This window comes from Trachurus japonicus, chromosome 9 (assembly GCF_045865225.1).
Source record: "Trachurus japonicus isolate A0001 chromosome 9, Traja_1.0".
Taxonomy (NCBI): Eukaryota; Metazoa; Chordata; class Actinopteri; order Carangiformes; family Carangidae; genus Trachurus; species Trachurus japonicus.
The window spans coordinates 11,977,172-11,990,293 of NC_140915.1; the positions used below are offsets into that span (position 1 = coordinate 11,977,172).

At 40.9% G+C, this 13,122-nt stretch overlaps 1 protein-coding gene across 1 annotated transcript in view; it reads left to right on the forward strand.

Moving 5' to 3' along the window:
• The window catches only part of LOC146981013 (protein unc-13 homolog B-like), a 188,879-nt gene that overhangs the window by 7,849 nt on the left and 167,908 nt on the right, over window positions 1-13,122 (forward strand). The window contains exon 2 of the mRNA XM_085785933.1: window positions 10,884-10,913. Within this exon, the coding sequence (XP_085642059.1) occupies window positions 10,884-10,913 (30 nt within the window). The remainder of the gene's footprint in view (window positions 1-10,883; window positions 10,914-13,122) is intronic.

Here is a 13,122-nt window from a genome sequence, read left to right on the forward strand (position 1 = left end):
CGAAGAGCTCTGGTGTCCCTTTGCAACCGTTATATGGACAGGCACTGCTACGCTGAGACCCCCTGTAACTCAGAGAAGGGACGGAGGACTCTGAAACTTCTTCCAGCCCTTAGTCCACATGAGGGTGAGTAGATAATGAGCGAAATATCATTCTAGGGTGAACTATCCCTTTAAAGGTCCAGTGTGTAAAATGGGGGGAATACTGTGATATCTAGCGTTCAGATTCTAGTTTGCAGTGTTCACTCACTCGCTCGCTTGCACTCACTCCTCCTGTCGGCAAGGTGACGGTGGCCTCCGAGGCCAAAAGGAGCATGAGGTGAAGATCTAAACCATTTTACGATATGTCTGCCATTTCGTACTTCTTTTTCTTTGGTTTATTTATGAAAGTGAAACTAGTGAAACGTGCTCTCTGTCTGGCTAGAATTTTTCTGTTCGGGCTGCCGTACAAACATGGCGGCGCAAGATGGCGACACTCTCTAAAGCAAGACCCTTGCTATAAAAGAATAATTATAAAAGTACGAAAACCAAACAAAGCTTATTTTATAGCGATTATACACTGATACAAATATATCCCTGGGTAGTTAATTCAGATTTTGCCAATAAACCTTGACAATTATTACACACTGAACCTTTAACAACAAAAGAAAAACCACCCAGCTGTTGATTGATATCTCTCTGATGGACGATTGCCTCTTCCTGCTCCTGCACAGTCAGATGTTTACCCCTCACAGTGACGGACGTGTCCTCCACCCGCAGTCTAAATGGCAGCTCTCAATCATCTCTGAGCTCTTCTTCTGCACAAACTAAGGCTGTTGCACTGCAGTTTCCCCAAGAAACACACTCAAGCAGCCGAGCCTCCAATTACTTTTGAACCCTTGTAATTTGGGCACTCTTGTTTAAGAAAAAGAAAGAAGGGGGGTCTGTATCTCCCACACAGTAGTTCTCTCTAAATTGATGTAACCCTGCTTAAATTAAAGCAGAGACTTGGCACTTTAATGTCGTATTCATTATTTTATTTTAAACCAAATGTGCTGCAGCTCAGTGCCTGAGGAATAAAAAAAAAAAAGGAAAAAAAAAAGTGTTACTGTCTGGGCTGGACTGATAATATATTCTATACAATGAGCCTATAACAGAAGGAAGGTTTGTGATACTGCAAATGTAATCCACTGGATTTGGTAAATGTTAAAAAAAAAAAAACAGTGAGAAAAAGTGATAAAATACAGTGTTTAATCTTTTAAAGTGACAAAGAGGAAAATAATGGGGGGTCTGATCTCTGTGGAAAAATATATTTATTTGGCAAAAATATGTAGATTTTGTTGCATTTATGATGAAAACAAGTCTGACTTCACTTCCCTCAGTAGTGCCTGACTAATACTGTATACATAGGATCTTAATAATGGATTTTCTTTACATTACTTCCCACATCCACCCATACATGCTGCTTTTATAACAGTCGTGCCTGTCTGGACTGTCACATGTTTAGTTGCCTACTTGTATAAATTGATGCCAACGTTTCTGTGACGAGTTTAACTCAGCGTCACTTTCTCATTCACCGTCTCTCGATGAGTCCAACACCTCTCTTCTTCTGTACTGTAGCTCTGTGAGTTTTTGTGAACTGTGACTGATAAATTCAGAGAGGGAACAGTGCACTGTGACCGACACACACACACACACACACACACACACACACACACATGAATGCACGGGGTAGATCCATAATAGTTATATCTATGAGGTTGGCTTGGCGGGGTCTGCAGGGGCTGTCATTTAATGGAAGCAAGAGGGTGTTAATGACATGGCCACCAGGTTGCCAACCTCCACACACTCAAACCCATCGCGAGTCGAAGGACCAGAGCTAAAAATAGACCCACCGTCTGGCCCCCTTGTAATGACACTGCTCTACGGCTGTCTGCCGGCGGAGGGTGTCGGGTCTGATTGCCAGAGCTGCTGCTGGACACATTTATTTTGTTTTTTAGGTGTAAAAGGACCTGAGAGAAATGAACGAGCAGGGAAATTAGATTAATCTGGTGTTTGATGAGTTATGTTTTACTTTACAAGGATAAATCTAGACGAAGAGGCTGCAGGAAGGAGCCGCTTACGGTTAATGCTGCATAGTTTTGATGTGAATTAATGCAGGCGAAGAAAAAAATGTGCATAACTTGGACCCCCCCCCCCATCTCAGCACTGCCTTGATTATTTGTGGCGTAGAGGTCTCTTGGTCCATATTGTATTGCGAGATGCAATTGGTCCATATTGCATTACACAGATAGAAAAAGAACAGAAAATAAGAAAATACTTCACTGTTTGCAAAAGGCAGAATTTGTCTGCAGGAAATCAAATACGCTAAGAAAAAAAGAAGAAGATGCTTTATTTATGTAGCACAATTCCTGTGAGACAACCAATGTGCTTCACAACATAAATACAAAAAAATAATGAAAGCAGAATACAAGAATATAAAAATATAAATAAACAGAGTAGTATAATGCACAGATATAAACAGATTGGAAACTGGCCTATGGGTAAGAGAGTGCAAAACGCAATGCCTTTGAAAGTATACTGACGTTTGAGGGGCTTCTAATATTGTGAGGGAGGGATTTCCACTTTTTGGGGGTGTGATAACTGAATCCTTATTCACCGACTGGAGACGACTAGAGACATCTTGACAGAGTATAAGGACCGAGAAGCGCTGTGATGTAATTTGGAGCGGAACCATTTATTGCTTTATAGACAGTTAAAAGAATTTTAAAATCAATTCTTGCCCGGATAGGGAGCCGTAACATGTCACATAAGAAAAAAAATATGGTTACACAAGACACAATAAAAGCTATGTTATGGAAGAAGATGAGCAGCAGGTGAGGGATGAGAGAGAACAGACGGATATAAAGTTCTGTGTGCTGAGGGAGTAGGCTGACTGACTGTCTGTCTGTCTGTACTGATTAAGATGTTTCATGTCAACGGGAATGAACGGTTTTCCATGCACTCTGCACCTTTGTCCTGACGACAGTATAGCTGGACGTAGTGGATGGTTGTCTGTTGTTATCTACTGTTTTGTTGCTGAGGCGTTGGACCACAGTTGGTCAGTGGAGTTTGTTTGCAGCACATTCGAGCAATGAGGATCCTGTTCCACCACGTCCATGTTTTCATGTGGAGACCAGACTGTGTTTTTCCAATCCTCTATTGTCTAAGTTTGGTGTCAGTGTGAATTGTAGCCTCAGTTTCCTGCAGTTAGCTGACAGGAGTGGACCCGGTGTGGTCTACTGCTGCCGTAGCCCATCTGCTTTAAGGTTTGACGCGTTGCACGGTCAGAGAAGCTGCTCTGCAGAGTGCAGACCTCGGTCAGTTGTAACGAGTGCTTATGTGAGTTACTGTTGCCTGTTGTTTCTATCAGCCAGAACCACTGTGGCCATTCTGCCTTGACCTCTGCCATCAACAAGGCATTTTGGTGCAGAAAATTGCTGCTCACTGGATATTTCCTCTTTTTTTTTTCCCCCCAGACCACTCTGTTAAACGGTAAACATGGTTGTGTCTACTGAAAAATCCCAGTAGATCAACAGTTTCTGAAAATACTACGTTGAAAGCCACTTAAATCTTCCCTCTTCTGATGCTCGCTTTGAGCCGCAGTCGATATCATCATACCTTACAATGCATCTTCTCTCTGGCATGTGACCAGCCTAGTTCTAGTTCAAGTTCAAGAACCTTTATTATCCCCTAGGGGCAATTAGTTTCACAGCCAGTAATAAAAACATAGAAACAAACATGTATGACAAGACAACAAACAGGTCCTTTAAGAAATCTAACTGCTGCAGGGACAAATGAATCTTTCAGTCTGTTAGTCCTGTTAGTCTGTTCGCAGCAGATATATGCGTCCAGAAGGAAGCAGCCTGAACTCTTCATGTCGTGGGTCAGTGGTCTGGATCTGCCAGGATCAGTCTGGTTTTTTTCACTGACCTGACCTCATCAGTGAGGTTATTTAGGGCTGAGCCAGAAACGTATTCGACAAAGAAGTCAGGGTGTTCTGGGGTGGTCGTGTGGTAAGAGCCCATCCCAAATGGGCGTGGTCAGCCGCTAATGCAGTTGATCACCAGGTCAACTCTCAACTGAGATGATCTTTACTATACGTGTGTCTCTTGTACCGTCATATCCAAGTCAAAAACGCCCCAACAAGAAGTAGTTGGAGAGGGAGTATCTAATAAAAATGGCCGGCGTATTTATATGTCAACCTGTGCGCTCATTGTCGTGCAAAAAGTCTCAATAATAAATGACTAAGGAACAAGAGGAAAAAAAGAAAAAAAGTGGCTTTGCCTTTTGTCTTGCTCCTGTTATGAACTACGTCTTGTTCAATAGCCATTACACAAAGATCCAATCGTCAATAACCGTCCAGAAGAAGAAGAAAGGCGACTGAAATACCCAGACATACTGAGCGCAAAAGTCAGACACCCCTGCCAGGACTGTTCGCTGTATGTGGCCTGTTTTAAGTGAGTTCAGACTCCTGCTGAACCTGCCGCTGCGTCGCCTCTTCTCTTCAGAGGCTGGAGGAAAGAAAAGAGAGGGGGAAAAAAAAACGTCTTTAATTCAACGGCAACAGGTTATTTCCACTCCTGAGCTTCAAAGCTGCACTTCCACATGTCACTTCAAAGAGATCAAGCCAGAGCCACCAGAGGAGCCATTAAGTGAACAAAGTCAGAGCTTCAAATCTAATGAAGACAAGAATGTCATTGGTGTACAGTGGGAATGACATATAATCACTGCGGCTTTGTAGCGTCGTCAACTGTCATCATTTCTTCAAAGTCAGGCTGGAATTAGAGTCTATACTGATGGCTGCTAACTCTGCGTAGGACGTTGGCATGGGTGGCTGAGATGTGCGTTCACTATTGATGTGATCTACAGATTGAATGAGTCCTGTGTGTGTGTGTGTTTTTGAAGATGAGAAGACCAAAGAGAGACAAACATTTGTTTATTATTTTGTTAGTGGCAGGCAAAAAGGCCCTTAGGAGAAAAATGGCTTTCACAGGAGAGTCCCAACAGTGACCATGTGGATGGACATCACAACATATGCAGGATGGAGAAATTCATGCAAAGCCGCTGATGTGCGTTCCCGTCGGGGGCAGTTTTTCAGCAAGCAGTCTCTGCATTTACTTCTAAAACAACTCGGTCTCGTATCGTTCTGTTATTATCTCATAGCGTGGTGAATGTGCAGGTCACAACTTGTCCACCAGAGCGTTTTGGAGTTGTTGGATTGTGGATTTGACGAGTTTGATGAGGGAAACCAAGAAATCCCATTAGCCTCCGTAGCTTAGCTCTGAGCAGCTCACGGCTCTGCTCCGCCGTTCTAAAAATAACTTGCACCGACAAATAAAGGTAATGAACCTACTGCTGTTACTATAGGGATTATGGCAATGGACAAATTTGCCAAAATGTTGAACTATCCCTTAAAAGCTGCCCTTTACGACAGGGTTCTCTGGTGATAATAAATCAAAATGGATGCATTGACAGTAGAAAATGATAGCATTTATAGCAAGTAGAGTCACGTAACACACTCCTACTATGCAGAAATGTGATGGACACTGGTCTGATATGCTGAATATTGTAATCACAAAGATTGTTCCTTTAAAAATAGTTATTTTTTTAACCGAGGAGAAAAGCCTTCCCTCTTTCCTGAAACTGTGCGTGTGTGAGGGCGACTGGCGTTCATGTTTTCATCTGATTGTTGGTGGACGATCTGCAGCGCACACAGACATCACAGATTTGAGCCATGACATAATATTCCTCAAACAGTGCAGCAGGTTTAATCTAATCCATGACTCATCATATGAGCATCAGTCAGCTGTTTCGCCCCCAAAAATATCCACCACGGATTTCCACTGGATTCTGACTTTTACTAAGCACTTTTAAACGCCCCATGACAGAGAAAAAGAAAAAAAAAATGTTGGCCGAATTTAACTTCAACTGCTCGTAACAGGTGAGAAACCTTCACTTTACCGCACTCGGCCATCTCTCTTTGTTATTGGTCCACAGCACAATGCAGCAGGGTCCGGTAGGTTTCAGCCCTGCTTAAGGCATTAGCTCGGGGGGATTATCCCACCAGCCGAACGAACGCTCGGTCACCAGAGGCACGCATCCCCCTCATACAATCACTGCGCTGGACACGTGCCTGATATCTGGCCTGATATACAACCTCAGATCAGGCTCGTCCTCCTCCGTGCTGCAGGGCGATGTGACACTGACCTCTGCGTTAGTCTCTCCAGCTAACGACCGCACGATATACACCGGCATTTTGATTTCATGCTTGATTTGATGGGCTGTGTTTTGACACGTGACCTGGCTCAGTGGAAAACTAGATCATTCATGTTTTTTTTTGTTTGTTTTGCTTTGTTAATTCATTCATTCATGCTGATGATACCAATAGACGACAGTGAAGTGAAGTTAAAGGAGAACTGTATAGAAGTGGCGATTGAGTTGTATTTTGGACAGTGTTGGCCACGTTACTTTTAAAAAGCGATTAGGTATAGTTACAAGTAAGTTGCCCAAAAAGTCATTGAGTTAGTAACTGAATTACTACATTATAAAAGTAACTAATTACCAGAAGAGTAACTACTGTGTTGCTTTTTCCCGTCTAGTATAGTTGATAGTTGATCAGTTGATCGACTGAAAAAAAAATGTGTATGTACCGTACTACACCTAAACAGGTGTTTTATTGTTTTGTGACAGGACTTCTTTGGTTGAGTAATGGCGCATTTAATTGTTAGTAACGGTAACAGTGTTATAACGGGGAAACTGTAAGTTTTTTGTTTACTACACTGAAAATAGTAGCGCTGTTAGTAATGCAGTTATTTTATAAAGCCATTATTCCCATCACTTATAATGGGTAATGTACAGTAGGTGCCAGGTTTTGACAAGTTTAACAAGACGACGACGTTCAGTTGCATCAACTTTCGATCCATTTCTCCCGAGCTGTCCATTTTCCAGCGTTACAGCAGCACGATGATGAATCAATGTGGACAGGTGTCTCCTGGGTGGAGTAGACATATGAGCTGTCAGAAACCATTTCTTTTCTTTATTTGTAGAGAATGAAATTATATTTGGATGAAAGGTTTAGATTCCTCCATGACAGGAGCAGTGTGTGAGTGGCTCTTTTTCTTTTTGCAAACTAATAGATTATAAAAGATGTTCATGCCGCTTGTGATTAAAAACCCTCCTGAGACGCTTGTAAAACATCTCAACATAAATAAAAGTCAGACAGCACATCCCCATCCCCATCCCCATCCCCCGCCCGCTTCACTGGTGCTGCTCAAATTCTGACCCTATTCTCTATTTAACCAAAAACAATTAATTGCCGCCCAGGGATCGATGAAACACACACATGTGTAAACTAAACTTGTCATTTTGCCTGTGAGTGCAGCTCGTAGCAAAACACTGTGCAGCCTCAAACAGATCCGTGTCTTTACATAACTTCTACCTGGGGACCCATCAGACATTAATGCAGCATATTCACTTAGCATGTCTCCGCTAAATGGAGACACTCATTTCTCTCACTTCTGCTACTTCCTCAGTGCTAGTGAGAAGAATTCAGTTTGATATTTGGTGTCCTAACTGAAAGAAAAGCCAAAAGCAACATCTCTTTGTTTACAACATTGCGGGTTTTAAGTGAGGTTGTGCCAGCAGCATCTTAATGACTTTCTTTATCATTGTTTTAAAGACATAAATATATAGATATAAGGGTCTGCCCATTGTCCAAAATAGCTGATACAGTGTTTCTTGGAAGAAGTGTTCACTTCTCTCCAAATATTTCAGGCACCACAAACGAAATTCCACTCCTTTGAGCCAGTGTCATAAAGGTCTTAAAAAAACACCTCATACTGTAATAGAGTCCAGACTTTTTCTGCACGGACAGAGGCTGTAACGTGTTGATTTTTGGGATGAACAAACAACATGAAAGGGATGAAACCAGCATTTCCAGGTTCTGTTACAAGAAAATCTCACTCATGTTCCCATATTTTATATTAAAAAGTATTGACATAAATGACTAAAAATGTTGTTTTTTGTTTAGATAAGGGTGGTGATTAAGTAAATAATACTCACTGTTGCTTATTATTTCACCTTTCCATTGAATGAATCAATGGGCAACTCAAAAGGCCACAATGAGACTACCCGGCACAGCTTCATCATCATCTGCACATCTGTGTTGTATTGCATTTTCTATTCATATTCAATTTATCCAGGTTTACTGCTTTACACCAATCACCAAAACACATTCCTTAAATGTGAAAATCTACCAGGCAATAAAACCAGACTGTGATTGAGGTTCTGGTTTTGGAGAGCACAGCTCCAAAGTTAGAAAAGAAACCTGTGAGACAACACTGTGAGTCTGTTTCACAGCGTCAGGCCATTCACACAGGTATATTGTCAGAGCGCGGTTGGCCCCGGACCAACGAGGCCGCTGGGCTTCCTGTGAGCCTCCGCCAAGCTGGCACGAGTGACACACAAGGCAAGCTGTGCTGACAGCCTAAGACAAATGACCCATTAACGATCTCTCTGTCTCGCCGCGTATTGTTCTCTGTGTCCGAGTCTCTTATCACATCTCAACCCTTTTGGGGATGTGATTGAATGGACGTATTGAGCTCCCTGGATGTGAATATGCATTTAAACTCAATTTAAACAACTTAATTACCTTGATAGGGAATGAACCTTTATACTGCTGCACGGTACAATGACTACAACACATTTCCTGGGTAGTTAATTGTATTGTGGATCAATACCGGTGCCTTTTTTAGCCTGAAGCCCTACACATATTGGCATTTTAAGACTCTGGCATTTCAGGACATTGGATGCTGGCTGCAGATCTCGCGGCTGCTGTTTTTAATATTTATCAAAGACTCCATTATTTAGGCATAGCCTATAAACACAATAATGTGGTGATTTTTTTCCTAGGGCCCCATCATGTTCGGTCATGTTAAAGTAGCTACAACTTAGTAGCCTACTATTTATAACAGTGGCCCAAAAACTTTTTTTGTGGTCACGCTATAAAACAAAGTGCATTATAACAGAGCACATACAGTAGCCTTTGTAAATATTTATAGATAAGATATTAATTGATTACCAGAATTAGTTGCTAATATCAGAACATTCCATCACACATCTCCATTTACGCTACAAAAAACATTTTTTATTTTCCAGCGATGTGAATTATTTATGGCACATAATTTCAAACAGCTCACTGCAATATCATTAAAGTCCTACTCAGAGATATTTTTTTGGGTGCTTCCTGTTTGTTCCACCATCTCTCTTTTGCGGTTGCTAACATTTGTCACTAGGTAGTGTGCAGTTAAGCTTATCTTAAGTCTAGAAATTTCTGCTAAAGATTAATTTAAAACAGCTGATGAGGAGTCAACTATATTCTTTGCCCGGTCACAGTAGGAGAACAAACACTTTAAGATCAATGTGTTAAAAAAGAGGCTAAAGTTAAGCTAACTAAGCTAATTAAGCTAACGCTATGTAGAGTTGTAATTCTCTCTCTGACTAATGTCTTGTATTTGAAAGTTGTCAGTGTGTGTTTTTAAAGGTGAATTGGTCTGATTAACCATAAATACAGCAATAAAGTGGTTGTGTCTGTTACAGAAATATTTCTTGTCGACTTTCTGCCGTAGGCTACAACAACAAATGCCTCTGTCCACCCACAGTAAACCATTAACCACTGTTTCCCGTCACTAATGTATCGTACCCAAGAATTGTTCGATTGTTTGAGTGGGTTGAGTTAATATTTTATGTATTAAGTAGTAGACTTTATCCATTGTTTATTCATAATCCATTTCCTTGTTGATTCATTTAGAATAGCCTAACCTCCTACCTACACCAGACAGTGCCAATACAGATTCATGGTTTTATGTTTTAATAAGGAGCTTATTCACAACTTTGACTGACAAGAAACATAAAAGCTCCAGTCTCTTATTAAAATCTTTTCCCCCCCTTTTTTATTTATTTTTTTCTTTTACAGTTGAACATGCCGAGCTCTATTCCCATCTGAGGCCTCGGCATTAAGAGTTATTGTTCACTGGGCTAAAAGCTTCATTAATCAAAACTTTTGGCAGTTTTTGCTGATGGATTCATTGAGCATTATAAAGATTTGGTTTGAAGAAACTTTGTTGTCTGTGCTAAGGAGGTTACGTCCACTTATTTGTCAGTTTGATGGGGCATGGAAAAGGGAATACATTTCAATTTCTTTCTTTTTTTACTTCTGAAGTTTGGTGCATGTTGTGTAGGTGATGTCTACACCCCTTGAGTGCCCTTTTTGTTACGTATTCATTCGATATTTTTAAGCATGTTTTCTTAGTTCTTTATCAATGGACACAATCATCGGACTGTAGAAAGTCTTCAGTGTTGATATTAATGACATATAATTTCCATCTTTTTAGTGTTATTATGGTCTTTGAATGGAGCTATAGTAGGCTACTGTATGGTGGAGATATCAAGCTGATTTTAAGCTATAGGTGTGAATTGTCTGCCTCCTTTTTATATCATTTCATGTGTATGGTAAAATCATGCTGCGTGCATTTCTCATAAACATTTTCAATTTTGTGTGTCCTCCTCCCATGTGCCTGCATAATCTCTGCTTAGTTCAGTGAGCAAGCAGAGAAGATAAACACTGCTGCAAGATAACAGCAGAGGAAAAAGACGGCTGTGTTAAGGAAAACATGGAAGATTCATAAAACCATCTTACCCCTCAAAAATAAAGATTACACGAACAACATTGAAATTGTGTAAAATAAGAAGAATTCAGAAATGGCATGCAAGAGAAATAAAGTCATTATAGCTACTGTGAGTACAGAAGTGTGTCATAATATCTCATGTTGTGACTAATCTGTGTGTTTTTCTTTTTTGTCTTCCAGTGAAGAAAGCCAAACTCCACGGGCCTCCAGGTAAGAGCTCTGACATGTCTCAGTCTCACTATTATATGAACATGGAGAGTGTAATCATAATAATGAGGATGGTTATAGAGGGATAGCTCTATTGTAGACATCCATTTGATTGATTTTTATTCTAACATTACCTGTTTCCATCTGCGTTGAGCTGTGGTTTAGTCTAAGGAGGTAGTGGCCTTAAAATGGATAGAAAGGTTGTTGATTTTCCATTCAGACAGTGGAGGACTTTGCTGTTTCACCACTTTGGTTACGTTTTTTGCATCCACTTTTTTTTTTTTTTTAGAGACGGCAGAATCAAAATTCAAATCATGCTTTTCCAAAAAGTCAGACCTGTTTTTAAAAACTATAACTTCCCCCTCAATGCCCAAGGCTCAGTACCAGTGCTTAAACTGCCTATGTGCACGCTAACAACATACATAACAACACAACATCATAATTTACTGATTGTCCTCACATTTTAGATCTCTAAGTCAGAAGTATACTGTATAAGGTCTGAAGAAATGTATGTACTACTCTGACAAAGACCTAGAGACATTAAAACATTAGGATGATCTATGAACTGTGATGCCTAGCAGGAGCAGAGTGCTGGTTAGATGTACCCGCATCTAAGGTATTTGGATGTGCAAATGTCTTCACAAAGAATCTAAATTGCTGCAAAAGCTCTTTAGGGGGAGGCTCAGAGTGGATCTGTCTGACTGCAAGGTTTTAGGTTTGCATATCCCTGCCAATATTTTGGGGCTGAGTTGTTCCTACCAATGTTTCAGTAAAGCCGTGGGCTTTATGTTTGAGTGAAGTCATTAGATAAGTTCTATGTGCCCCTGCAGCAGCTTTGTCTCTTTGGATACTTTGATATATCCTCAGTAGATCCTTCACAAGGAAGACCCAGCAACTGGAAGGGGAGGAAAAAGGATTTTTCACTCTCTTCAACGATTCAGGAGCCACTCAAAAGTGTCGTCCACCTTTCTTTATTTGAAGCGTCATTTATTTTTTCTTAACTTCTTCGCTGGCTGCAGCTGCTCGTCCTCCCGTCCTCTCTCTCTCTCCAGGCAGCGAAGAGGGGTGAACAACTGCGACAAGTAGGAGAATGAGAAATCAAGCCAGAGGAGGCGAGAAGAAAATCAATAGATCATCATAGACAAAGGGCCACCTGCTTGCCTGAAATGACAACGTGTCATCGCAGCATAAAGGAGAAGATGGAGACAAATCCCTCCATGTCTTCAGGACACGGAGACAGACTCCAGATACAGGAGATGATTTGTCATTGGCTGCCTCTGGCCTCTGATCGCAGAGCAGATTTTCAGAGCGGAAGAACATTTGATTGGCTCTCCCAGGTTTCATAAAATGGGACATGAGTGATGATGTCGCTACTGTAGCCATAACTACCATGGCATTGTCCTTTAATTCATTTATTCTGTAGTTCTCTTGAATTACTGCTACTAGCGTTTCTTCCTTTGACTGTTGTACAGTTAAACTAATTTGTAACAAACAAATTGTGCAGTTGACTGTAAAAGGAAACTCAGCAGATCTCTCTTGTCTGTAGATGGACAGAAGGATAATACAATACAGGCAACATCGTGTCTATGGCTTCTTCATGTAAATATCATATTCTGGTCTCAGAAATCTGCATCTCTGAATTCTGATTGGTTATTGTGTTACAGGAGGACATTTTGCCCTTTATAACCATTCTACTTCCCTGATACACTTGTTCCATTTGTATGTAGCAAGTTTTTATTATTATCCTTTCATTTACTCTAGAGAGATCTGCTCTTCATTATAAGTTTGGATTACTTTTCCAAGTGAAATCCTGGTTGCAGCACAAAACCCTTCAGAGCTACTTTAACATGATGACCATCTGTAAACAATGAGCTTCAACATCTAGTGACCAAAATAATTATCAGGAAGTCCAGTGACGTCATATAAGGAGGTGGTTGGGGTTGGTGGATGTATTTATCTATTATCTACGACCATTCAACAGACCATGCTGTTATTATTGTATTGCAATGTGACAGCATTATCTAACCTTAAGGAGGTACTTATTTAACCCAATGCTAAACCTAACCAATCCAAGTAAACATGGTGATAGAGGACTGGAAGGCCGCCATAACCATGACAGCCAAGGTCCACGACGCCTGCAGCTATTGTATGGTTTGATAAACAACTTTGTAGAATCGGCTGAGATCACTAACCTAGTTGAGTGGTTTATTTT